General features: G+C 36.7%; 1 protein-coding gene and 1 long non-coding RNA gene across 2 annotated transcripts; both read right to left on the bottom strand.

Moving 5' to 3' along the window:
• Positions 1 to 19,162: 19,162 nt before the first annotated feature.
• LOC140843245 (uncharacterized) lies at positions 19,163 to 22,348 on the bottom strand. Its single transcript, XR_012120849.1, has 3 exons — positions 22,215 to 22,348; positions 20,547 to 20,646; positions 19,163 to 19,272 (listed from the first exon to the last, which is right to left on the bottom strand). It is a non-coding gene; the product is annotated as an uncharacterized lncRNA (long non-coding RNA).
• Positions 22,349 to 24,826: 2,478 nt separating this feature from the next.
• On the bottom strand, positions 24,827 to 26,517 carry LOC108392294 (HAUS augmin-like complex subunit 7). The gene has a single exon (XM_036991532.2). The coding sequence runs from the start codon at positions 25,745 to 25,747 to the stop codon at positions 24,866 to 24,868; it is 882 nt and encodes a 293-aa protein (XP_036847427.2). The 5' UTR covers positions 25,748 to 26,517; the 3' UTR covers positions 24,827 to 24,865.
• Positions 26,518 to 27,833: the final 1,316 nt, after the last annotated feature.

Here is a 27,833-nt window from a genome sequence, read left to right as displayed (position 1 = left end):
CATCAAAGATCACTGATCACAGATCACCATAACAAATAAAATATTAATAAAAAAGTCTGAACTATTAAGATTTACCAAAATGTTTTACAGAGACCTAAAGTGAGCAGATATGTTGTAAAAATGATGCCAATAGATTTGCTTGATGCAAAGTTGCCACAAACTTTCAATTTGTAAAAAAATGCAGTATCTGCAAAGTGCAGTATATCTGTAGAGGGTTAAATCATTTGCCCAAAGCACAGAGCCCCAAAATTTGTTCTTTATGCGTGAAAAGAAACTTTAATTTATTGAGTACCTAATAAGATTGTCACTGAACACATTATATCTAAGCCTCATAATGCCATTGTAAAAAGTATGAGTATCTTTATTTACAAATAGGAAACTAAATTTAGAAAGGTTACATATTAGTGACAAGTAACTTAAATGAGCATATTTATGGTTTGACTTCTGTTCTATAACACTTTGACTACAATCTTTGTCTAAGGACACATGGCTGATTCAAAAATCCGTATTTTCCTCTTATTTATTACATATTTGCATGTAGAAGTATGATGTCTATATCTAGAAGGGGCTAATATAAATTTTAGTTTACCATGTCTTCTTTATTAAAAAGGAAACATAACTAATAGATGTCTGTAGAGTCATGATTAAATCATGAACATTTTCTTTTTAATTTTGTGAAATAGATAGAAATACATAGTATTATTTCACTAAGGCTGAAGAAAAACACAAGCATAGAACTGAGCCAAGACAACCAAACAAATGTTGAAAACCCAAAACTTTTGCTCCTCATTTTTTTACCTATAAATTCCTTTCCATGTATTATTTGTTGTATGTTCTAGAACAAGCAATCTGCTGGCCATAAATCAATGGCTATTTTATGTAATGGATTAAGCCTGAGCTTTGAGCTCTATTCAGTTTGAAGAGTCAAATTTTCTGGTCTTTTCTGGCGCACTTGTTTGCCTGTTTGGCCAATATATTTTTTTTCATGAAGAAATAGGATAGAATTCTCTAAAGGACAAAGAGGAGCAGACAGCAAAGCTTAGGCAAGTATCAAAGCTTCAATTTATCAGTGTGAAAGAGGATTTAGAGTACCATATTGGGTTTGATTTTCCCTAACTGCACCCCAAAGGAAGAGGTATCACATTTGGGATCAGGTCTGGGAGGATTAAGGGCAGGAAACAATGTTAGGAAAAGATTAATAAATTGTCTTCACTCTGAAGTGCAAAATAACAGAATAACAGTAAAGGAAGTGAGTCACCTTCTCTCAACATCTGTCATCCACACAGAACAATGTGCTTGTTCTACTGAGGATCAAAGTGTGTCATGAATATTGATATCTTTTGGGAGCACCCATGTGCCTGGTGAAAGGTCTTCAATACAAATGCCAGAGGCTGATGTGTAGACCCCTCCACAAGACTGGGAACTGTGGAGTTCCCTCTAACAAGTACCACCAGTGCTCCATTATCAGCAGAAGAGAGGAAGAAAGTAATAGTAAACATGTGATAGGGGCAACGTAACTTCCCATGTGTAGGGGACACAACCTGTGGAGACTCGCCAGAAAAAACTGAGTAAAATTTTATAGAAGAGTTTCTGTGAGGATCTCTTAATTTACTTGAGGGAAGGAAATCCAATAGAATACATTTTATTGTCTCTCATGCATTCACCCTTGTTGTGGCCTTGGAAAACGAGAGATACCAAATATTGAGATGCTACTCTTTTATTTAGAAGGGAAATTATTCCTAGAAGTATTCGCTCTTAGAGCAGATAAACATAAACCTATTCCTTCAATGAGTTAAGGTGCACTAACTGGTTTAAAAAATGACTTCAAAATATCTAACACTTTGAACCCAAACTAAGTTCTAAGAAAGTTCTAAGAGGGATGTAGTGTGATCAAGCAGCTCTCCTCCATGCAATCATTCAGAGCGTGTATCTGAATAAGGCTCTGTCATCTTTGTGCACCTTCCAAAACTGCCATGGAGGATGCCCTCGTACTTGTAGCCAAGAGGAAAAATGAGAATGGGGTTGCACACAGAAGGATTTTATAGACCAAGCCTGTAAGTGGCACATGTCACTTTTGCTTGCCTTCCCCTGGTACCACATTTAACTGCTGGAGAGCTGGTGAATGGCAGGTGTGAGCCTAAGAAGAAGAGAATATAGATTTTGGCAAGTAGTCAGCAGTCTCTGTCACGCTCAACAAGCATTTTCTGAATTTGTTATTAATGTACTCTACTAAGCACCGTGAGGGATGAACCCTTAATACAAGGCTTGCAAATAATAAGTGTTCAATAAATTCTTGCTGAATCAATAAATGAGTCACATCTTCCAAAGTAAATTTAATTTTCAAGTGACTAGTAAAATGCTTAAGTGGAAGTTAACCATTGCATTGCATTACGTACAACAATTATTTAGTTAGAACTTACCATCATTTGACCGTCCAATAAATTTTTTCAGTGTACATTTATGGAAAATCCATGATTTAGGCATAAGAAATACAGCAATAAAAAGGATCATCCAATTCCTATTCTAACAGGGAATAAATTCTTGTAGTGAAGGCAGCAAATGAACAAATGAATAGTGATACATGTTTATTCTTTCTATATATGATAATATGAGTATTGAATATGTTTGAGGCACTGTCCTCTGTGGTAGAGACACAAGTGAATATAAAACACAGGAATATTTTCCTTCAGAGAACTTAGATTCTAGTTGAAAAGATGGATTGTAAACAAACTAAATAAGTAAATCCAAGCATATTAGGGGGCCATCTGCAGTGTGGTAGGTGGGTGGTAGGGAGGTTGGGACGGGAGGAAGCTAGCACACTCATTTCACAAGGCAGGGTCAGGGACAATAATGATGATGGGGTCTCTAAGAGCTCAGAAGGTGAGACCTGGGCCAGGCTGTGGCTGGGAGGCCCACTTGCAGCAACGGGGGCCAGGGATCTCCACGACTCAGCCCATAGCCAGGCGGATGAGCCCACGTTGGCTCCCACATCTTGTTCATGATTCCGTGACTTGACAGTGGAAATACTACGGAGTCCTCAACTGGAGTGATAGCACAAGGGATGCCTTTTCTCAGGAGGATTTGCCAGGGGACCTGTAGAGTTGTTTTTGTCTGAGAAAGAGAGGGTGCAGAAGATGGGAAAATAGCTGACTGAATCGGGACAGCCATGGGAAGCCACCGTTCTCCCCAGAGGGGGGCCCATTGGTGATGAAAGGCTACCGGAAGACCAAACAAGGTGTGCGTAGGGAAGTCTGCACTCCAGAGACCGTGGCCCAGGGAGTGGTGTCCATCCTTATCCTTTTTTCTTAGGTGAAAAGTAAGCTACAAAGAAACAGCTGCATTTGAGAGGATCCAGAAATCACAGGATGTATATAGGGAGATAAATCTGGAGCTACACAGTTTCGTCCAAGGTAACATTGGAAAGTTATCCGGATATATGTGTATTTAAAGCCTTGAGACTTCCTGACTTCACCAGGGGTGCTAATATACATAAAAGTAACCAGAACTGAGACCTGAGACACCACAATGTTGCTATAATAACAGGTACCAATCAAGGCCGTGAAGTGTTAAAGGCTGTTACATTGCTGTGTCAAGAAAATGACCATGACTTCTGAAAGAATATGCACATTGGAATATGACAGTCCTGCCCTTCTGTCTCATCTCATGCCACTTCCAATCTGTCAGTCTTGGATATATTTTGTTTCTTGAACACACCACAACTCTTCCTGCCATATATCCTTGTCTTATCCACATTCCTGGGCTTGGAATGCTGATTTCATCTTGCTTCTAATAACTAATTCCTTCTGCCCTTTTAGGTCTCTGCTAAAACATTTTTAGCAATGAGGTCTATTCCAGCCATCTCACATCCTGTTGTGTTTTATCAAAATACATATTCATTTCCTTCATTGCACACATCACAAATCTATGTATTTATTTATATGTTGAAAATTTATATAATTTCATACATGGTTACACATTTACTTATATACTGATATGGATATTGTCCCACATAATGCTCCAAGAGAGCACAGCAATCAATAGTCTTATTCTCTGCTACATTCTCAACATCTGGTCCACTGCCTAGAATTTGGATATAGTTCAGTAAATATTTGGAGACAGAATTCAGGACCGGTTGTATAAACCTTTGCCTTTTAAGCCATCTGAGCTCCTAGTCACTCATCTGTGGAATTATACCAATTTTATAATGGTTGTGAGAATGAATTAACATTGTTTACATACACTGTCTGGCTCAGGAAACAAAAAATCAATCGCATAGTATTGAAGGGCTGTGGGAAATCTATGCTGAAGAAAACTTCATTTATTCAAAGGGAGAATTCTTTCTGCTCAGGAAGAGAAATGAATAGGTAAGGCTAGTCTATGAGTGAATAAAGAACATATATAGAAAAAAGACTAATAGACAGACTGAAACTTCAAAGACTGGGAGACTGGAAAAATCCAAAATGGAGCTAAAGAAGCTAGAACCAAAATGAGTAAAGATCTAAACAACAAAATGAAAAGAACATCATACAAGAAGTGTCCATAAATCTAAGGAATGTTTCTGGTTCAGAGGGAGCGAGAGATCAGCAAAGAAGAAAATAGGTGGGGAGGAGTGACAAAGATTGTTCTCTGAGGAGGTGGCTGAGCTGTCATGAAATCAGGAATAATACTCTCTCTTCAGGATAATAAAAGGGAGTGATGGGGAACAAATGCAGAAAAAATACGTGCCACTTTCTGAAGAAGTGTTAAGTGTTGATTTTGAAAACTATCAATCTTAGGTCTAAATAACTGATTAAAAATTAAACAGTATATGACCTTGACTGAATGCTCAGGGAATTCCAGAATTCATAAAAAAGAAGTTAAAACATTGTAGTGAATAGTTTCAGAAGGACTTTTTTAAAAAATCCACTAATAAGGTAAATGTTCATTCTTAAATAGAATGCCTGGAACATAATATATAAGTGTTTGTATACATGTATATATATAATATAATGTAACAAATAAAATAAGAAAAACAAATCAAAGGACTATTTCCAAAGGAATGACAAGGCTTATGTATATATATTATATGCAAAGTAAATATTTAATTTTACTTGTTATAAATTATTATATTCTACTTATAACTATTACAAATTATTCTTTGAAAGAATGCTATACATACATATGTATAAACATCAGAACTTCTCTTGAAGACCAATATTTCTGGCTCAGGCTGACATTCTGGAATGATCTCCAGAATGGTTTGGACTCCACAGTGATCAAGGACAGGTCCTCAGAAGACAGAGTACAAAGGAAAAGTTCATTGAAAGAGTTGCGTCATGGAGTGAAACTTAAATACCATAAGTTGTTTTGAAATCAAGCATCTTCGCAGAGGGGTGGCATCCAAGTGAAAGCAAGCACAATGGAAATGGAAGAAAGGACGGACGTAGAATGGATCTAAGGAGGCACAGCCTGAAAACGTTCCTTCAGCCATCGAAGTATTAAATGGTCAGCATACCGTCCTAGGTCCTGGAGGTGGGGAGGGAGCTGTTAAGAATGACATGGTGGCTGCAATGACTATGAAAACTAGACATTACCTCTGTGGCCAAGTTTGCTTTGACTTATGCTATGGATTTGTGTCCCCCAAAATTCATATGTTTAAACTCTAATCCCCAATGTGATAGTATTTGGAGATGATACTTTTGGGAAGTAATTAGGTCATGAGGCATAACACTAATAACAAGATCAGTGTCTGTATAAGAATAGATAAGAGCATGCTTCCTCTCTCTTTCTCCTCACCATGCAAAGATACAAGGAGACAAGGAGGAGATGACTGTCTGCAGACCAGGAATAGAGTTTTCATCAAGAACTAAATCAGCCAGCACCTGACTTTGGACTTCCCAGTCTCCAGAACTGTGAGAAACACATTTCTGTTGTTTGAACCATTCATTCTGTGGTATCTTATTATAGCAGCCTGAGCTGATAAAGAAGCCTGCATTCTAATAAAAGAAGTCGCTGATCTTTTAAGCAGATATTTCAGATCAATGTAATCCTACCGGATTCATTCTTAAGTAATAACAGATCCCTAAGATTTCTTACTAGGTCCCTAAAGCTACTGACCTTGTGAACATCAAAGGGTAATTTTCAATGTGTCTCATTTGAAAAGACCACTGTGGTAACATTTTAATATTTTTTTCCTAATTCCCAGATAGTAATCTTTGAGTAATAGCATTGTATGGTAATGCAACTGAATTCTGAGGTAGGTTCCATGGAGATTTTATTATTGTCCGTGATGTTGACCTGCATTGCTTACACACTGTTTCTTACAAGGTAAGGGACCAGATCAAAGACTGGCAAACTGTGGGCTGTAAACCAAATTAAGCCAACCCGGGGTTCTTTTAAATGAAATTTTAATGTGAAACAACTATACCCATTCTTCTCTATATAACATTGGGCTGCTTTTGTGATATTGATTTATTGTCAGCCTTCCTCAGTAGTTTTCACTGTGGGTCCCAGTATTCTATAGTACCTTGCCTAATGGGAAAGTCTGCTCATGGTCCTCTTAAAACACTTTCATAAGATTTCCTTTCAAAACTTCATGATATTTCCGTTTTCAGCATCTGATACATACATGCATATTTTTTAAATTATACTTTCTAAGTTCATCTGAAAAGTTTTACAGGTATTGGAAGAAAGACTTTCACACTTAATCCCAGGGACAAGATTAGTAATTTTGCCTCTGGAGTCATTTCCCCAGCTCTACTAAATTCTGACTGCTCAAAGAATCTTCTAGAAACTGAAATTTTGTTTTCACAAAGAAACACAGATCATGCATCACTGCTCTTCATCTGAAGAAAATGACTTTTCATTCCTCCATCATTAATTGTCTTCCATACTCGCATTCCATCGTTTCCTTCAGCTACTCACATCTTTGAAACATTGTGATGACTTATTTCCTCCACAATAGAGTCTAAGCTGATTAATTAGGCAATAAGGACTCCACATTGTGTGGCCCTAATTCACCTGTCCTGGTTTGTTTTCTACCACCCATCTACACTTACACTTTGCTTTTTCCACAGATATGGAGGCTTTTGCATGCTATCGAGATTTTTGCACCTTCTGGTTTCCATGGTCTAAGAGATTTGTGCACCTTTACTGCACAGTACCCATTCATCATTCCCTCCCCTTCATCAAATATTTATTGAGCATCTGTTCTGTTTCTGGAAAAGCATGGGAGGGTCAGGATGAATAAATATGCACTGTCTCAAAGAATTAATAATCCAGTGGGAATGAAAACTACACAAACATTTAATTGTAACACAGCATCATACCTAAATTAAGAAAAAGAAACATACATTTTGAAAGCAAAAGACAAATATTCATTATAATACTTTATAAGAAATATGCTTGTGCAGGATCCAAATGAAGCCTGGATCCTATCAAAAGTGACACTAAAATAATTGATATTACATGAGGGTTGTCTGCATGTATAAATCTGATTTTTAAAAAATTCTACCATCATTCTCACCATCTCTTTTATAGCTCACTAACCGATCTGCACCAGGATGTTACCTGGCATCCCCCAGATTGGTAGCTCCATGTCTGAACTCATCATCATACCCACCAGACATGGTCTTTTTGGGTAAACTCTTTCCTGTTTTTCTGAATTCCCTATCTGTGACACCATAAACATCTGGGCCATGTAAGTGTGTATGTATACACATACACACATGTGCACACACAGCTTAGATTAAATTTCACTCACTCCTAGAGACTTTGGCTAGTCTGCTTTAGATTTTATCATTTTCAGAACATTGGTCATCACTTAATTAAATACAGCATTAGTAATTTGATGATTTAAACTTAATCCCCCCTCCAATCCCACTAGATCACAGGTGTTTTTAGCTACCTGAAGATTAAACCATTGTATTCCTAGTATAAAGCTCAGTTTCTGGCACAGAATATTCAATAAATGGCATCCAATAAAAGAAGACATTGGTCTCCATATCTTATTATTTTCCTAGATCTGTTGAAATTATTTGCATAAAAGCCCTGCTTGCATTGCAAACTTTTGTTCTGATTTCTGTAAATTTAAATCACTAGTCTTCTATTTCTAATCTATTTGATGCAGAGAAGTCAAATTACATCACTTGAAACACTGTTTAAATTCACCTGACTAACTCAAAACTGTTCAATAATTTCACACTGACAGAAGAATGATGCCCAGACTTTATAGAATGGTAATCAAAGCCCCCAATATTTTTTTCCCTGGACTCTATATGGCATTTTCTAGCCATCCTTAAAGCTAAGTGTGTATATGTAACTGAGCGCTAGTAAATGGAAATGAACCTTAGTGATGTACCTCACTTCTGGGACTGGTCCATTAAAAACTCTGACACATGATTCTCCATGATCTTCTGCCTGCTGGCTGGATGTCAAAACCCAGGACAGTCTTGGAAGCCTTATATTAAAGATATCAGAGCCTGCATGACACTATATGGTTGCATGTGTAGGGCAGACACACTCTACACCTCTAACACATCTATCAGTTGAAATTTATGTGAGTTAAAAGTACGTTTCTATTTGGTTAAGTCATTGATATTTTAAGGTTTACTGGTCACATCTTCTAGTAGTGATTAACCAATGCACCCTTATTTACATTAATATTTCTCCTTTAGAAATATTTTCCCCTAGTTAAAGTGAGTGTATACCTGTTTCTCTTTATTTATGTAAAAGACTTACCCTGTCCTATCTACCTGGCACATCTGACAGAAACGTGGCCTTGTTGACCTATGTACCACATCATCCCTTTCTGAAGTTGCAGACGATTGAACAAGTCATGATTTGGACTGAGCCAGTTCTGTTCTTTCTTCCAAACTGGGACAGAGACCTGTTGGTGGGTGAGAGGGACTCAAGTTAAAGGAGAATGGCGGCACCATTTCGGGACTGTCATAAGAAAAGCAGAAGAAACTAATATGCATAAGTAGAGGGAGAAAATTGAAAGACGACACATGGGGAATCGGAGATGAGTGCTCCTTTACTCTTAGAGGCAGATGAAAGAGTATTTGGTGATCTTCTCATTGATGTTGATGTTCCCAGTTCTGATGAAGCACAGATACGCTCACAGATACACTGCAGGCAGTGGCTCCTATGTGCTGCCATGTGTTCCTGCACCTCTTTTCCCTTTTAGTATGAGCTGCTTTGCATTGGCTCCTGCTTCATTCAATCGAATATCTGTTTGCTAAGGCAACGCCTCAAACTTTTTAGTCTATGTACCTTTGCTTGATCATTTTTTTCCCTAAAATGCACCCTTATGGAATTCTACCCTTTCTAATTTTATTTATTCTTCATGGTCTCCCTGATTTTTTAGGACAATTTAAAACTAACAGGAAAGGTACATTCTCTATCCTCTCAATTTCTTAAACACACATTTCTATAATAAAAAGGATAAAACAAACATTTAAATTCTCTACATAATGTTGAGAAGCTAGTATTAGAATACTCTTTCTTCAAAATCTGAGAAAGAAAATATTTTGCAATACAAAGAGGTGAATATGATAAGATTATGAGCATGTAATTTATATTAAAATACAGACAATATGGAAAAAATGTACTGGCACATTTTATCAAAAGTGTGTGTAATGGTAATAAAAATGTTTCAGATACAAATCATAAAGGGACAATTTCTACAGCTTCGCATTAATATATGAGTAGTTTCATTTCTCAAGACTGCTTTCTTGAAAAGAACCATAGCTGTTAGAAATATGCATTTCCTGTTTGTAGGTTTCACACTTCCTACCTTCTGGTGTTGTGCTAGTTTATCATTTTCCTGGATCATATTCTGGGTTTTCTTATGCCTGGAAGGAAGCATCTGACACTGAGAGATCTTCAAATTCATTGATTATATAATAATGCTTATGATTGTTTTTCTTATCATAATCTGCCTCCTCCTCATTTTCACCATTGTAAGTAGCATGAATCAAGTTAGAAGGACTCTGCCAGTCCCTGGCTGATGTTTTCCTTATATCAGCTCAGTACAACTTCATAACCAGAGGATGAAGAAAGTATTTTACTGAGGAAATTAAGTCCAAGAGACATTTGTTATATGACCCTGGGATACACTGTAGCTGCTAAATGGTTGTACTGGAGTTTCCGCCTAGTTCAGTCCCAAGTCCCCTTTCTCAACAGTTACTCCTTCAATGAAGAGAACAGAGAGAAACATCAACACGGGAGCAGTGGTAAGGCAGTGAGGGAAGATGTCACAGAGGCTGACAGGCATTCTGGTTTGGGAAAGTGCCGATAGAGGTGTAGGAGAGGAAAACATATTTTTTCTTCTATTCCTCTGAGTTCTTAGCTGAAATCTTTGTCATAAAAGACAGATTAACAAGAGAAAAACAAAGAGAAGTTTATTAATATGTATATCTTATGTATACATGGAAGATACCCAGGGAAAAAGAGTAACTCCTGGAGTTGGCTTAGAATTTGGGATTAAATAACAATTTAATATGGAAAGGGAAGGGGGGCTGTAGACCTCGTAGGGAAGAGGAAATGAATTTTAAGAAAGATGAAGAGCAGATGGCCTTGGATGCCCTTAAAAGAATAGGTGGAGGTATGAGAGCATGTGATAAAGTTTGTTGGGTACATTACTGACTTTAGTTTCCTCTCCTGTGATGAGTCAATCTTCCCTGATGAATGAAACTCCTGGGGGGTGGTTCATGACAATTGAGTTCCTTTTGGAGGATCTGTCTTCAGGCAGGTAGGAGGGCCTCAAAAAAAGCCTCTACTTGCACTTGCTGTTTTGAAGCACCTACAGCTCAAAATTATCAATATGGTAAGGCGACATATTTTAGACTGACATGTTCTAGTACCCTTCAGAGACGTGAAGAGGTGATAGCCATACAGAAGCCATACAGAAGAAGTTGAAGTCATACAGAATATCACAGTGATTTAAGATAGCGTTTGGTGTGACCTCCCTCAGATGGTGCCTCCTGGAGGGAATTAAAATGAAAGAATTTGAGTAGAGAAATCCAAGTGAGACTCTCCTTTGGAGAGAGTGTGACTGCTTCATCACCAAACCTGGTGCATGCACCAAAGACATTTTGTGTTATAAACGTTATAAACCCATGATAGGCAGGAAAATGTATTCTGCTTTGTCAATACTTCATGCTGTGTGTTGCTTCCTTCTCTAGAAGTCACATACTTAATCATTTGAGTGACGCTCATAGTTGTAAGAAGAATCAAGCAAGTTCAGAGATAGAGGACTTTTCTTTTTCAGAGCTGTTCCAACATTACCATCTGGAAACCAGCTCTTGGGACTTTTGTTCTCTTTCTGTTACATTATGTCCAAGCCTCAAAAAGCCTTAAATTCCCCCAGCAGATTGGAGCCAAATCCAGCACCAATGTAGGACTATAGCACATTCTCCTTGGTGCCATACTTTTTCCTTTTAAACAAATTCCCCATACTTTTCTGGGGGTACTTTCTTTTTTTTCAAAGGTGGAGGTCAATTCTTGAAACCCTGAGTCTCATTGCTGGCTGTAAAGCAACTGTGGCTTGTTTCTTTCCCCAGAGCAAGAGAGAGACCAGCCAAATGTGCAAGGTGGAGGACCAGGAGAGGGCTCGGGCAGCAGGAAGGCGGGCGGCTGCTGACCCCCAAGATGCAGGAACCCAGGCGCAGCTGTACGGCGCTGGGACCAGGCAAATACCCTTGTTCAGAGAGGTTTTCTGCTGAGATGACATTCCTGCAAACCAAATGGGCTCGGATTCCCTGGAAAGTAATAGGGTCATTGAGAAGCCAGAAAAATAAAGACTTTTAATGGAGTAAGAGTTACAAATGCCATATAGCATATGGAATAAATTGTGAAGAAGTAATCATGAGACTAGAAGCCATAGATTTAATAAGACTCCATTTGCACTACACATACAAATAGAATTAGGAATAAACCCAAATGATGCCATGGGCAGAGTAGCACAAGAGCATTTACCTTATATTATTTTTATCATTTGCTCAGTTTTATGAAAGGAAGAATAAATGTTAACCTTACACTTAACTCTTACAGGCAAATGCATGTCATAAAAGATCTTACAGGCAAATGCATGTCATAAAAGAAGTATCCTCAAGTAATGATTTTTAAGATTTTCTTCTTTTTTTCTCTTTACAAAGAGTTCCCTGGTCATATGATGCTATATTTAGAAATTTTGCTTTATCATCGAGGAAATATACCTTCATAACCCAATGTAATTAAAAAATCTCTATTTGTAGAGAGCTGAGGAGAACTAGTAACATTTGAAAGCTTGAGTTTTCCTCTGTTTGTGAATTTAATTTAATTTTACATTTCACTTAGCATGGCGTATATATAGAGTGTATATAGAGCGACCCATTGATCTTTCAGCTCCTCAAACATTTTCTCTTTATGCTTGTGTTTGGATTTCTTTAACTCTGGGCAAAGGCGTAAGTATAATACTACTTGAACTTCTCTTCAGCGCAGAAACATGGTACTGGGGTGTGTTAATTCCAAAATTACAAACAGAATATCTGCTTTAAATCTGAATGTGCTGGTATTTTCTACTGATACAAAATAAAATGGAATTTAATATAAAACTGATTACTTAAAGAATATCTTTTAAAACCCCATATTCTGTGCTTCAAGCAGTAAAAACTAATACAGTTTGAAATTAAATTATTTTACTCTCCATTGGTGGCAATTATAGTAAAGATTGAAACAAATAGTTTTCAGTCTTGTTAGAAGGCACACTTTGCGCATTCTCCTTTACTGTCTGTGAATTACATTGTTACAGGGTTTGGGTCATATTTTTTTTATTTATCAAATAATACTTTGCACATGCAATAAATATATATTTCATATGTTTATATTATGAACCATTAACAAACTCCAGTGTATATGCTTCATTTAAGCTACCATATGTTTACTCTCAATGTGTGACCCCAACTTTTTTCTAGGGCTAACCACTATCTTGTGGTTACATTGTTTCAGGGTTTGGGTCATATTTTTTTTATTTATCAAATAATACTTTGCACATGAAATAAATATATATTTCATATGTTTATATTATGAACCATGAACAAACTCCAGTGTATATACTTCATTTAAGCTACCATATGTTTACTCTCCTTGTGTGACCCCAACTCTTTTCCAGGCCTAAGCAGTATCTTGAATATTATGTTTATAATTTGCTTCCTCTATTATAAATTATATTCTTACCATATCTGTGTGCAGTCTTAATCATTGTATTGCTTAATTACCTTTATTTTAAAAGTTCATAAAAGTGTTGTCATATTGTAGGTAGTCACCTGTAATTGGCTTGCTACAATTGTTTCTATGCTCTGTTTTGTTGTACATTGCTTTAGATTGTTTATTGTCACTGATGTACATAGTGCTTTGAAAGGCTTTCCTAGAATTTATTTCTCCATTATCCTGATGAGTAAAATTTGTGTTATTTTGGCTATTGCAAATACTACTACTATAAATGATATTTTATTTCTCTTGGTTCTTGGAATGGCTTTCATACTTTTCTGATACTGATCCATAACTAGAAAAGTTTCACACTGTGGTTAGGAAAATATTGTGAAGAGCTGTACAGAGTGGGATGTTATCTTACTTGCAAGCTAACAATCTAGGCTGTTATTATTTCATGGATACTGGCAGAAGACAAAGCTCTCAATTCAGAGGCAAAGGACCTCATTACTCTTGGCAAAAGCAGTAGACAGAGCTTCATGTCTTCTGGCATCAATTTCCCATGCCCCCAAGTCCCACCAGGATGGCAGAAAAAGTTCGTGATGGATGCCTGAACATGTGGTGGGCTGTGCTACAGGAATGAAACCTTGAGCTTAGGTTATCTTCTGCTTACAGAATAAGCCTGCACTTGGTCCCGGAGGGGGGGAGAACTTAGGTCATCCCTCAAGGCGGTTCACTGCGCAAACAGAACCCTGAGTCATGGCCTGGGTAAAGAGTGGGCAGAGTTATAAGACACTCTAAATTTCCTTTGAAAATTTTAAAATGTATTTAATATTTAAATGCTTAATAGATCTAAACTGATCAAATCACCCAAATGAATTACATACCTAAGAAAAAAACTGTAATAAAAGAAGAGATAAAACTCTACCGAGTGAAGTATAAAACATTATAGGAGAATCAAATATGACCTAAATAAAAGAAGAAATATTCATGGAATAGATGACATCTTGGTATGTAGAGGAGTTGTTTATCTTCAAATTCATCTGTAAATTTATTGAAATTCCAAGAACAATCCCAACAAAAGTTTTTTTGGTGTTGCTGAAACTTACAAGCTGACTGTAAAATTCATACCAACATTCAAAAAGCCAAGAATAGCTAATGCAGTGTTAAAGAAAGAGACTGAAAGAAGGGGGCCAAGACCTCTGGATATCAAGGCTTATTTAAAAGATAAAGTCATTAAGAGAGTATGCTATTGGTGCAAGGTCAGACATATCACCCTGGAGAACAAGATAGTTTAGAAACAGATCTAGATATGTATAAGTATTTAATTAATGACACAGGTGTCACAACAGGAAAATACAATCATTTAAATAAGCTGCACTTCATCAATTAGATCCCCCTTACCAAACAAGAGATTTTAATTCACTAACAGTATAAAGAATAATTAATTTCAGGTTGATTTCATATTTTCATGTGAAAGTTAAAAAAATGTTCAGCAGATATTAGAGAGAATATCTTCACTGAAGTGGGGTACACAAAGATTATAAAGGCTAAACAGGACAGCAAAAATCCTCTAAGTGTAAAGAAACAATCGATAAATACTATTGGAAATTAAGAGATTATGTTTATCATATATAAAAGCTAAACATAATCTCAAGGGAATTAAAAAAGCCTGCCATAAAGTTGGGTATTTGCAATACACATGATGGACTAAAGATTTGTTTCCAGAATATATTTTTAAATTCCTGTAATGTAGTAAAGAACAAAAACCTGATAAAAAAAAAGATTAAAAGCTGTGAAAAGAAACTTCACAAAAGAGGATATTCAGACCGACATAAATACTTGAAAATGTACTCGACTCATTCAGCAATTTCAAATGAAAACTACAATGATATAATTCCAGAAGCTATACATTAAAAGAGTGAAAATACTCTATGTTGGTGAGGGTGTGGAACATTTTCTTTAGTGTTGTCTATCCATGTGTCTAGATACCTTTTCTTGATGATCATCCTCTACAGAGGCTTCCTATTATATATTACCCAGATAATAATTAGAATTATCTATGGTAAATTTATAATCTGTGAATGAGTCCAATCAATATATTTCACAATTCTACCATGTTCAATTATGAAACTTGTTCTTTGGACTTCAAAACACATTTCCAGGAATTCTATTCTCTAATACACAGTATTTATGTTTTGTTCTCTGTCATCATTCATCTCTTCATACATTCACATTTAAAAAGCGTTATAACTCAGGCACCAGTTTATCCATCCTACACAGAAGGAATTTACTGGCGCATGTCTGATTAATTTAAATACACTCAACAAAAGTTGGAGATTTGGACTCCACACTTAAATCCACAAGTAAAGTTTTTTTAGTTCTCATATTTAAATTTTCCTCATATTACTCTGTATCTAAGTTTCTATAGAAGTAGGAAAGACCAAAAAAAAAAAAAAGGAAAAACCATAGTTGTCCGGAAAAAGCACATGATTGTCTGGAAAAAGGAGAAAGTATATTTATTTGTGGGATTTATTTGTGAGAATGAAGAAAACGTTATGAAACCAATGATTATGAGATCCACAACAGTTATTCAGAAAAAGATGTGGCTGATAAATTTCTGAACTGAAAAAAAAAAAACTATGTTCAACAGAGTTTGAATAGAAACAAAATAAATGATACTGCTACAAAATTCAAATATCCCTCCCCCCAACTTACTAGGTCCATTTTGTTAATTTGTACAACCTGTCCCATGAAGATGTCTAAGTGTGACACCTCTGTCCTATACCCTTTTGGGGATGGATGTCTTCCTTTTCATTAGTGATGAGCTGAATTAAATCTTGGATATATAGCTCTAATTTATTCTAATACAATTTGCCCTCCCTCCCTTACCACATTTCTTGGGGATGATTTTTTCTCTCTCTGTCTGGTACAATTTCAAACCCAGACTTGTATCCTGCCATCTTTATGAATCCTCCTCAGATTACATTAATTCATGAAATTCTGTCATTTTTGTGTGCTCCTCTAGCTTCTAGGATATATTCCTCCCAGTATGACTTGTGGTGACATTCTAATAGGTATGTTCTGCTGTTATTTTTTCATGTAAATTTGTTAAATCAATGTAATTGCTATTTTCTTTTTATTTCCTTTACATCATCTAAAGAGCCTCGCTTAAATCTGAACCTAATAAATGGATGTTGAACATAATCTCACAATGATGTCACTGAAATTAATTTCTAAACCAATTAAATTTTTCTCCCAGGATGGTTCAATAATTCGTAATTATTAGGCTCTCAGTTGAGTTAGAACAATTTGTCTGGAGCCCAGTAATATCTTCCCTGATGAAGTGATCTTGTGGGTGGTTTAGAAACCATCCCTTGGTTTGGAGATGTTATTTATCACAGTTTCCTCTTAGTACCATCAATGTTGAGGATCTGATATTAGTGGAGTTGTGCAAGCGAAATTATTAAGGTGTCCTTAAAGTCCTTTTCCATAAATGAATGATTTGTTGGGACAATGAAAGAAAGGAATAAGTTTGCCTGCTCAATATCGCCCGTCATTTTTGATGAATGTGACTCACCTTTCTGTAAGAAGTTCAATTTAGCACTGGTACCATTTCTTGAATTTTATAGAGAAGGGAATTGTAAAATATCTTAGAAATGCAGTTCTGGAAGGAATCAGCTGAGGCTGAAAGGTTCAAAGTCTGAACTACACTGGATGCAACATAAAGTCAGTACTTCAAACGTCAAGATACCCACAGATAAAATCTGGCTTTTTCCTTTTGTAGCAATATTTGCTTGGTGTTGACTACCAGGTAGAAACATTTCACTCGTTACCCTTTTGTGTTCAGATTATAAAGTGTGGCTTTTGTGGCATGACCTTCACTGGTGTGCTGGGCTCACTTGCAATATGTCAGTGCATGGCATACAATTCTTCCTGACTCCACACTGAGTGACGTTATATTAATAGCTTGAAATTGGCCATAGTAAGGGTATTTACACCATGAAAATTGTTGCATGCCACAAATCAGGGCTTCTACACCTCCAGAGATACAGTTGTTATGAACTTATCAGAATACCACTACACTACCCCTTTCACAAGAGTGAGCTGCAGAAACCTCTTAATTTTTCACTAAGTGTCATGACAACTTGACAGTATAACACTGTATTTATCTAAGAAACACACAAGTGCAGTCACATTTATAACTTCGGCTGGCCATTACCAATGAATGACTAAATGAAATGCACTGAGATGAGTCAATCATACATGTCCTCAAGTAGCATAAAATAAATGTAAATATAATTCACCATTTAAAAAGTAAACGTACCTTCAGCCATAGAAGGAATGATACACAGAGAAAACCCAGGAGGCCTGGTTTTAATTTGAATTTCATTTTTTTATGCTTATAATAGAAGTAATCTTGAAGAAATTAATTTAATTGAGCTTCAGATAGTTCATCAATAAACTTGGAATTGATGATATCTACATTTTAGGACTATTGTGTCTGCGTGGTGTCCAAAATATATGTACATAACTCTACACACACCTAAGAAAATACGTGAATCCATTGATAACATAGTCCCCACCGCTCCACATAGTCAGCCTACCCACCATTCCTTTGCATAGTTGTAGTGTTTAGGGTGTTAGCTCCATAAACCTTGCTTCCATCCAGCTTTTGGAGGCTATAGTGAAGGAACTGCCCCTTTTTGGAATCTCAGCTACACTGAAAAGTAGTTTAAGTCACTATGTGAATTTGGGCATAATTACTTAATCCATATAAGCCTTGGTCATCTCATCTGTAAAATAAGAGTAATGAAACCTACATACTTTTCAATACAATTTAAAAATGCATTTTAACAGAATCATCCCAGAGATGTTAGTACTTGCTTAACAATGGTAATTTGTTTTGTTACCACACTTTTTAATATCATTTTCATTTCATTAATTTGTGATGTTATGGCTTAGGTGTATGCTTCTCTCAGAAAAGGAATGAGAGGTAATGGAATGATGTGTCTTCTACACAGGATGTTACGTCGAGGATACAGGCCATCCTGTATGGTCAGAGAAGACCAGCCTGATACTGGTGCCGACTAGAACCTGTATTGTGTTGTGGTTGAGTGATACTGGGGTACCTGATCCTTCTAACTTCATTTTTCATTTCCAGATAAACTTCAGGAAACAAATGCTAAGGGGTCCTCCTTCACTGAATACTCAACCGTGAATATGATAAAAGTGAAATCTGGTGTGACTTGCTTGAAATGATTGGGGAGAATGCAGAATCCTGGGGGCTGAGGTGAAGGTGGCACCCTGTCTGTCCCTCAGGTCTCTATGTTTAACCTCCACTTCAGAATTGTTCTGAGGGGCTGAAGGAACAAGAGAAGCAGTGAAGGATGATTTATAATTTAAAGAATTTGTTAAGAAGCATATTGCGTGGGAGAGAGACAGCCTAAAAAAATCTTCCCCCAGGCATCAGTACACTCGGTCCTTCAAGTGGTCTCACTCTCACAACTTCTTTCCAGATTTTCTTCTCATGAAGACTGTTCCATCTTTCCTCCTCACCCGTCTTTTTCCACAACTCATAACCCCTGTCTAATATCCAAAGTTTCAAAGTTGCTTTCTTTCTAAAGTTTCCAAAATTTTCTCACAATGTATGTCTAGGTCATACTAGATGCATCCCATACATGATCTCTTAATAGCCCTGTATCACAGGAATTACTGTTCTCCATTTTTTGTGGGGTGTACCTGATATAACTTGCCCATGACCAACAGCTTTTAAAGGTACAGGAGGGATTTTTATACAGATTGATTTGTTTCAAAGCACCTGCTTTTCCCACAACAGTTCACTAGCCCCAAAGGCAAGGTTGGATAAAATTAGAGGATCCAGGGAACAATTCTAAATAACTCAGTTGATTCTCTAAAGGGTTGTAATTAAAGTTTCTCTGTACTGAAAACTCTTTGAGAAGTAAAGAAAAAAAGCTTACCTTGGGCAGCTGGAGCTGATAAAGGGTGTCCTGAGAGACAAACATCCAGACAAAAGAGACTTTTGGGAAAAGCAGGGTCTGGCAGAAATAGGATGGAGTAGAAGTAAAAAGAATATTGTTCCTGAAGAGAAAAAAGAATGAAATGTTATTGTGAGGTTTGCAGCATTATTCTCTCCTTGGTGTTTGAAGGAGATTTACTCTCATCTGACAGGCAAGAATTATTTATTCTTAGGGAGCAAATTGGCTTTCTAATCTCCCATTCCCGACCTAAAGTTAGTGTGTTGACTGATTCCCAAATTAAGATATTGACAGAGGCATGGAGAAGAAGCTATCGTGTAATAACATCTGTAAGAGTAGCTTAAGAAATAAAAAATAGTGAAAAATAGAAATTTCCTTTCTTTACTTGTGCTTTGTGGGCCATATGGTCTTTGGAGGTAATGCTAGCTCCACTCTCTGAGTGGGGCTCCTTGGGAAGAGAGGAAGCAGCCTATTTTTTATTGGTTTTGAGGTTTGTTTAAATGTGATGACTGTGCCATGTATATTGTTCTAATTTTTCTTCCTTTTTATTGAAGCATTACTTCTTAAAGTGACTGTGATATATTTGGAAGAAATTGATGACTTTCTACCCAGTTATTCTGCTTTCTATTTGCTCTGGTTTGCTCTGCAGACCAGAGATACAGGAAGAGGGCCCACCTTGAGGCTTCTGCATGGGGGAGAGAAGTAGCTTGTTATCTGAATAAATTTATTCTTGTCTTTCTCTGTGACTTGTACAACTTGATTTCTGACCTGGAGGGATTAGAACTGAGTTTCTTATTATATTTAGCACAAAATGAGTTTTATAAAATAATTGTAGATTTTCATTGGAACCCAAATTAGGCACGAGTTTAGCATTTCTAAAAGGAGAGAAGGCACTTGACAGTAGTTACTCCTATAAATGTTGCAGTCAGATCTGGTTTTGAGCCCTCTTATGATTACAGCATTGGACAAGTTACACATCCTGTCTAAACCGCAGACTTCTCATATGGCAAATGTTGTTAATACTAGTGCTCACAATAATCCACAATTATCCTTACAATACCTCTATATATGAATGAAGCTATGAGTTTTGAATGTGATTATGTGTATCTTAGTGCATAGTGCAATAACCTACACAAAGTAAACATTAAATACGGTTTTCTTTTTAGTATTCTACCTCATTTATCTCTTCCTCTGCCTCCTTCTCTTTCTAAAATATATTTTATTTTGTCCTTTAATAAATTCCACATTCATCATCTCAATATACTGGAAGTTTTTTTTAATGGAGGATAGGAGAGTATGAAGAATCTCACTTAATTTGTATTTTTCTATCGTTGCTAATGCTATTGAACTGCGAGTCCAGGACTCAGACTTTCCCACCTCAGGCTTTGCCTCCAGGTACTGATTTTTCTTCCTGTCAGCAGCCATTGACAATTGTGCTTTCTAAGTAAGTGGAGGAAATGCAGGTAAAGTTCTGTGGCTGTAAAAGAAAAGCATCAGCTCTTTAAATCCACTCTTCAAACAAAAGGAAGTACAACTTGGGGTGGCTGTTCCTTTAATAGTGTTAAAATACTCTGAGGGCTACCTGGATATCAGCAGGTATTGACAGAGTATGGTTGTAATGCTGAAAAGAACACTGGTGTATATTACACAAGAAACAGGAGGTGTGGGATACTTATGTTGCTGAGAAGAGAGTGTCACTTATCCTATATATCATTACTGGGATAGAGATAAGAGTCCATTCCAGGAGGATAGAATACAACAGAAAGGACAAAATATTGACTATATAATATCATGCTTTCCTTTGCTCTCTTTAGGAAAATGTTGACAAGTAGAATCTTATATTCTGAAACCTGTGGGTTATCTTTAAAGGAACAGAGCCCAGCATATAAAATTTGCTCCTTTCTTGCCTTCTTTTCAAAGCATGTGGTTGAGTTCTCTAGATAATCTTTCTTCACAATGTGCTTCATATTAACAGAGTCAGTATGTTTTGCCTAATGAAAAGAGCTTATGACTTTCAGTTGTATGAGATTTATTATATTAAATGTTTCAACTATTACTAGGCTTTGTTACTTAGCAAGGAATATTCTGTCTGATTATCTTTTGCTATAACGTAGAGCACAGTTCTGACAATGCTTTTTGTAGCCAGAAAGGAAAAACATACCTTCTATGACTCTTAATTCCTAAGGACATCCCCTTTTATCTTACTGATACATAAAAACTTCCCTAATACAAACTGGTGTACAGGAATCAAAATGCAAATGTCACCTAATACAAATGACTTAACATTGACCATTACAATGTCTATCTTGCTGAACCTTTAGCGGGGACTTTAGAACGGGTAGAATTTTTTAATAAAGAAAAAACACTCCCTGGTTATGTCTAGTCCTTCGGGCAAAGCCCAAGGAGGATAAATTTACATCAACATAGCTTTTTTTATTAAAAAAAGAAAAAAGAAAGAAAAGTTGGCAACTGTAAGTTGTTGTGTCATAGTTAAAGAGGGAAGTCTGTAAAGTTCATGCTTCCATGTTAAGAAACATGCAACTCAAAAGTCATTGTGCTTGTTGTGTATCATGAAAATATTTTGGGCAATAAGGTTAAAACAAACAAAAAATAAGTATGCTTCCTTATATATTTCTCATAAAGCTAGTTTTTACATGAAGAGGCTAAGCATTGGAAACATAGATTGGTAAGCCTTCTTTTTATACCCAGGTCATCCAATAGCTAAGCCCATCTCTGGATTTTCCACAAGTATACTGATATTAGAGAAAAGATCCTGATATAGAGGAAAGCAGTGGAGAACTGACAATACAGTGAAGGATTGCAGAGCGAGCATCTAAGAAAGCGGGAAGCTGTGAGAGGTGAGACTAGGACTGGATGCTACCTTCCCCTAGAGGTACCTGCTGCTATCTGGAAGGGTGGCTGGAAAACTAAGTAACTGAACAAAATTTTTTAAAGTTTGGGTAGGTTGGGGTGGGATGGCTAGAGCCTAAACAAAAAGGGCTTGCCATATTGGACAAGCTATCCTGACAAATATAAAATACATACCCACGAATCTAATAGCGTGCATCAGGAGCAAGCAAATGGATTTAAAATGTTTTGTCTTTCCCAGAAAAAGGCAAATGTTCTCAATTATTATCACTTGACAAGTTAAGATTCACCTTGCAATATTAAGTATGTCCTGTAAGAAAGTAATACCATTAATTAATATAGAAGGAAATGTTTTAAAGTAAAAAATAAGCTATTGAAATAAACAAAGAGGAATACAAAGCAAGCAGTAAGGAGGAAGATTCACATTGATGTAACAGCAATTTAATTAATACAAAAAACTAATAAGAAAATTAAAACATGGTTGAGCTAGGAAACAAACTGAAGTATCTGTCTTTCCCCAAAACACGTCTGGGAAAATTGTGTAATAAAACACAACTATAAGCCAAGGATTTCGGAAGAGTTTATGTGAATACTTTGCAGAGTCTCAAAACAATAGTATTTGGAGGTGTGCTTCTGAGAGGTGTTTTGGTCATAAGGGTGGAGCCTTCATAAATGGGATTAGTGCCTTTTTTAAAAGAGAACCTAGAGAGCTTCTTTGTCTGCCATGTGAGGAGGCAATGAGTAGACAGCTGCCTGCAAACCAGGAAACATGTTCTCACAAGACACTGTATCTGCTGAGAACTTTATTTTGGACTTCCCGGCCTCCAGAACTGTGACAAATAAATTTCTGTTCTTTAAAAGCTATCCAGTCTCTGGTATGCTGTTATAGCAGCCCACATGCACAAACACAGGCATTAAAAGAAAATAAGAAACAAACATTTTATTTGCAAGTAAAAGAGTATATTAATTTAGAGAATTAGAATATGGAGGACCATTGTTTCATGCTTTAAAAAAGAAGGCATTCTTGGCTCTGAAACAGAATCATGTGAATAACTGTGTGCATACAATTAGCAATTATTCTTTCTTATGGCTGCATGCTCTCATCTGAATCTACAGGCTTCTGAAATGTTTGATCTGGCTGTCATTCTTTATGATAATTGAATATTTTGTCAACCACTGACATGAAAGTTTTGTTTTTTGGCTCTTGCATTGAGACTGGATGGGTCTGCAAATAAAGAACTAGGCAACAAAAGTGAGGTGATTTACAAAGACAGCTGGGATCCCCAGAAGTGAATTTGAAAATATAATCCTATTTTTATTCCTGTTTTCTATTTTCTACCAAAAGATTGATTTGTAATAGTTATGGGGATATGTTATTTAGTGTGTCTTTTGACAAGGCACTCTACACTCCCTGATGAGGGTTGCTGTGGAAGACATTTCTAGCAAAATAGCTGCTACTGACAGAATTATTAAGCATGGATAGGAGGAAACAAGAATAACAAATATGTTGGCATATATTTGGTTTTTATTTATTTTTATTTCTACTGTATTTTTAATTTTTAGCTTTTTTTAATTTTTAGCATTTCAACTGTGATGGAAGGATCACAAAAAGGTAAATAGCATAAAAGCTGGCCACATAGACTAGAACCTAAGGGAACCCACTAGCAAACAATTTCTTTACCCAAATTATAGTTTAGAACTAGCTACCTTCTCTATAGAGGATGTAAGTGATACAAAGATGAAAATAGAAACTACAAAGAGGAACAAAGCTGCCACAGGGGAAAAACAGTTCAAAGGAGGGAAAAATTTCAGCAAGGAAATCATATTTTCCTTATTCTTTCTGTGTTATTTGGGACACATGCACTAGGATCCGAACTTCTTAAAGATGCTTTATTTATTTTTGTAAATTTGGTACCAAGTTAAAATATCTCCTTTATGATTGATAATTAACACAAACTTTGTGAATGAGATGACAACACCTGCCTTATATATTTGTCATGAAGAGTAAATGAGTATTTTATGCAGTGCTTCTCCATGTGAATTCCCTGGATAGCATACAAATAGTAAAATCAAAATCATGAATTTGAACTTAGATCTACAGAAACAGAATTTCAAATTGTGGATAAAGTTGGTTCCTGACAATGAAACGTTTTAATAGTTTCTGTAGGTTTTTTAAGACACATAAGAGGTTAGCTATTATTTGGAAAACTCACCCATTCAAATGATTTTGTATAAAATACATATTAAGTGCCTCGTATGTCCACAGAGACTTGATAGATATTATGAAGTTTATAAAAAGTAAGAGAACCCATCAGCCCTTGAGGAAATTATAGGTAGAAATATGAGACATACACATCTACACATTTTTAAAAGTTAAATAATATATAAAATGACATAGGATATAGTAGGACAGGTATAACATCCAGTTGGGTCCAGTGACTGTAAGGATTAAAATGAAATAAGGTATCTTCCAAATGGCCTTTCATAGAAGCTAAGCAAGGCTTCTGCGTAAGGGACAAGATTTCAATGGAGTTATTGTATCCATTACTTAAAATAGAGATATATTAAAGCTAACAATAAATATTTTTAATACTAATTTTCACAGCTTGCCTAGTTACACTCCATTTGACCTAAATTTCTTCTAGGCTTTGGTTAATCAAATTAGTTGATGCGTTTGTTTGTTTTTTTATAACCGTCTGAGGTTTCCTTGTCCTCTGGCTTGCACTGCCCTGCCCCACCTCTGTCCCCTTTGTCCTTCCCCTTCCCAAATTGCTGGGCATTGGGACCCTGTGCCCCCGAGAACACAACGGCTGTAACTGCTGCTTCTGTCAATGGTTCTGCCCTCCCTGGCTGCCTGCGTCTTCAGGGCAGAGCTTCGTACTCCCCGACTGCTCTGTGCCTTTGTGCAGAGTGTCATTGCGGATCTTGTATTTCTGGGTTAGTTCCTCTATTTTGGTGACTAAACTCATCAAGGCACTGCTACTGTCCCACCAGATCTGCTCGCCGTGCTGCTGCTTCGCCGTCTCTGCAGCTGACCTCATCGACGCGCCACAGACCTCCGTAACTGCTTTCAACAGTTGGCTACACGAAGTCAGGGTCTGGTACACAGCCTGGACGATGGGGCCACATGGGTGAAGATAGGGGCCTGGGTGCTGGCAACACTCACGCAGCTCATCATCATAGACTTGGAGGAAAGCCGCAACAAGCTGGTAGAAGTCAGAGATGACCAGGCGCAGCTTCTGCTCCAGGGTGGTGGTGTCAGCAGCACTCCCGGCAGCCCCTTGCTTGGGCTGCACAAAGTACTCCACTCTGAGTGCCTGCAGTTTGGCAGCACTCTCTTGTAGCTGCTTGACCAGCTCCGCCACCTTCACCTCCTCCGAGTCGGGAGAGGGGCTGGCCCTCTGCCAGTCATCACTCTGCTTGTTGAGGATGGGCTGCACGTCCAGGGGCCATAAGCCACACTCAGGGGTCAGGAGTGTCTGCAGGTGCAGATTGGAGAAGACCGTCCTCAGGAGCACCTCGTTCTTCTTCCTGGTGTCCCTGGAGAGCTCTTTCATGCTGGAGCATCCGATGGTCAGGCTCTGGACTGCACCCAGCAGTTTGTCCATAAAGCGCAGCTGCTTCTGGGCACAGGCCTGGCAGTTTCGGAGCTCCTGGTCATCCAGCCCACGCAGCATCAGCTCACGGCGTGAAGACTGAAAGCACTTCATAGTTCTAACCAAACATGCGGTTTACTACTCATAAGTGGTGAATCCTTTGAAATGAACTAACTTATTTGTCTCAATAGGTAACTGTGACAATTTGGGAAAACTCATTATCCTAACAGATTTCCTCAGGAGCTCGTTTTGGTTGGACACTCATGCATTTGAAAGTGAAAGCATTATGCACCTCTCTAAATCAACACTAGGAGGGGAAATAGAGGAATGTTCGACAATCCAAGAAGACAAAATTAATTTCAGTAGGTATTTTAATTTAGATTGACTCCATAACCATTCACAGTGCCGTTACTCCTCATCTTTCCTTCAACTCGTTTAAGTGATTGCATTTCTTTTTGCATAAACTTTGCATTACGTTTAATTCTGTAATTCAGTAGAAGTAACAGATCTTTTCACTAGGCACCTCTTACTGCTCCCCTGAAATTCTTCACAGAGATCAAGTCATATAATCACAACAAAAACTAATCAGCTTCCACTTGTGAGAAAGAAGGTATGTCAGGGAAAGTAAACAGAAGCAGTACGGGAGATAATTGAGAAGGAAAACGGAGCCCTGAGGTTACTAAATAATCCAGAAAGAGGTGGGATCAGAGGCACTCATAGAATTAACCTTTGCCTCTTTCCCTGATCACATTCTTTACTGTCTTGATGTTGGAAGACATTCTGCCTTCTAATTAGAGTGGAAAAAGTAAATTCTTCTTCCTCTTCTCTAAATAAAAAAGTAAAAGTAATCATTATACTGCATTCCCATTTTGTGGTTGGTAATAAACGCATGGAGAGAGAAGAGAGAACTTTTGGTGGTCTACAATTATTGCTGTTTCTTTTCCTTTCCAATTCTACCTTCTAAAAAGTTTATTTTATTAAGTTGATGATGGGGCTTATTATAGCTATTTAATACATTTTCAAGAGTTTTAAATTGTATTTAATCTTGTTAAGGGAATTGAAGGCCATTATTTTAAAAACAAACTTCGAGAGGGTGTATTATTAATTGTTATTTATAGTTATAATTAAAGGCTTATTATTTAAAGCTTATTGCTATTTTCTTTGAGCCTTATTAATCTATAGGCTTTTAAAATTACCTGGCTTTTTATGTTTGAGGCTAAAAAAGTATAAATTACAATTAAGTAATTTAATTGTCAATTGCTTATTTAAAGGGCTTACCTTTCACCAAATAAGAACTATTTGGTTTTATATTATGCAAGATATTATTGTTCTTCATACTTTTATTTTTATTTTCTCCCCTAAATTAAAATAGTAAGCCAAAACACAAATTAGCATGGTAGAAAAAAACAAACAAAACAGTTTTTGAAGAACAAAAATCATCATTCATTAAGAATTTTTGACCATATAGCCTCAAGATCATGGGGCAAAGATTTTTGTGACACTACTGTCAGTTTGTTATTCAGACATAGCAATTCTATCCCATGATTATAGGTTTTATTCCTAAATCACTGGCTAAGGGAAGGACTATAAGTATGATAGTGAATGGTTTAGCGTGTACCCCATTATCTTCACTAGGGGGGAATTTTCATCTTACATCAAGAGGATTAGGCTGGAATTTACTGCTGCTAATTAACCGACGGAGCACTTCATATCATTCATCTGTTTATATCACATGCAAAATTTAAATAACAAAACCCCTGTAACGGATACTAAAAAAAGAAAATGTAAAACATAATCACATATGGTTCACACCTTTTGTATTATACTATTTCTATATAAAGAATTTTTGCTACTTAAATATGACAATTAATTTTCTTTTAAGTGAAGAATGAAGTTACATTACATTGGCAATCTTGCTGGACAATTTCTAGATTTATAATGATAAATATTTCACAATTCTATGTTTCAGAGTCTGATAAAAAGCACACACACACACACACACAGAAAGTATAAACCAGTTACACTTATGAATGTTTTATAAACATTTGACATTTTACAGCAGGTATTAAAAAAGAACAACTTAAGAAAATAGAATATAAAGTAGAAAGTCCTGACCAAAGAGATTTTATTCCAGGAACAAAACAGTATATCATTACTAAGATATTTATGAATGCAATCTAGTCTATTAATAGAACTTAGG

This window comes from Manis javanica, chromosome 8 (genome assembly GCF_040802235.1).
Source record: "Manis javanica isolate MJ-LG chromosome 8, MJ_LKY, whole genome shotgun sequence".
Classification (NCBI taxonomy): Eukaryota; Metazoa; Chordata; class Mammalia; order Pholidota; family Manidae; genus Manis; species Manis javanica.
The sequence above is the reverse complement of the archived record's forward strand: the minus strand, read 5'-3'. Positions and strand labels throughout refer to the sequence as shown.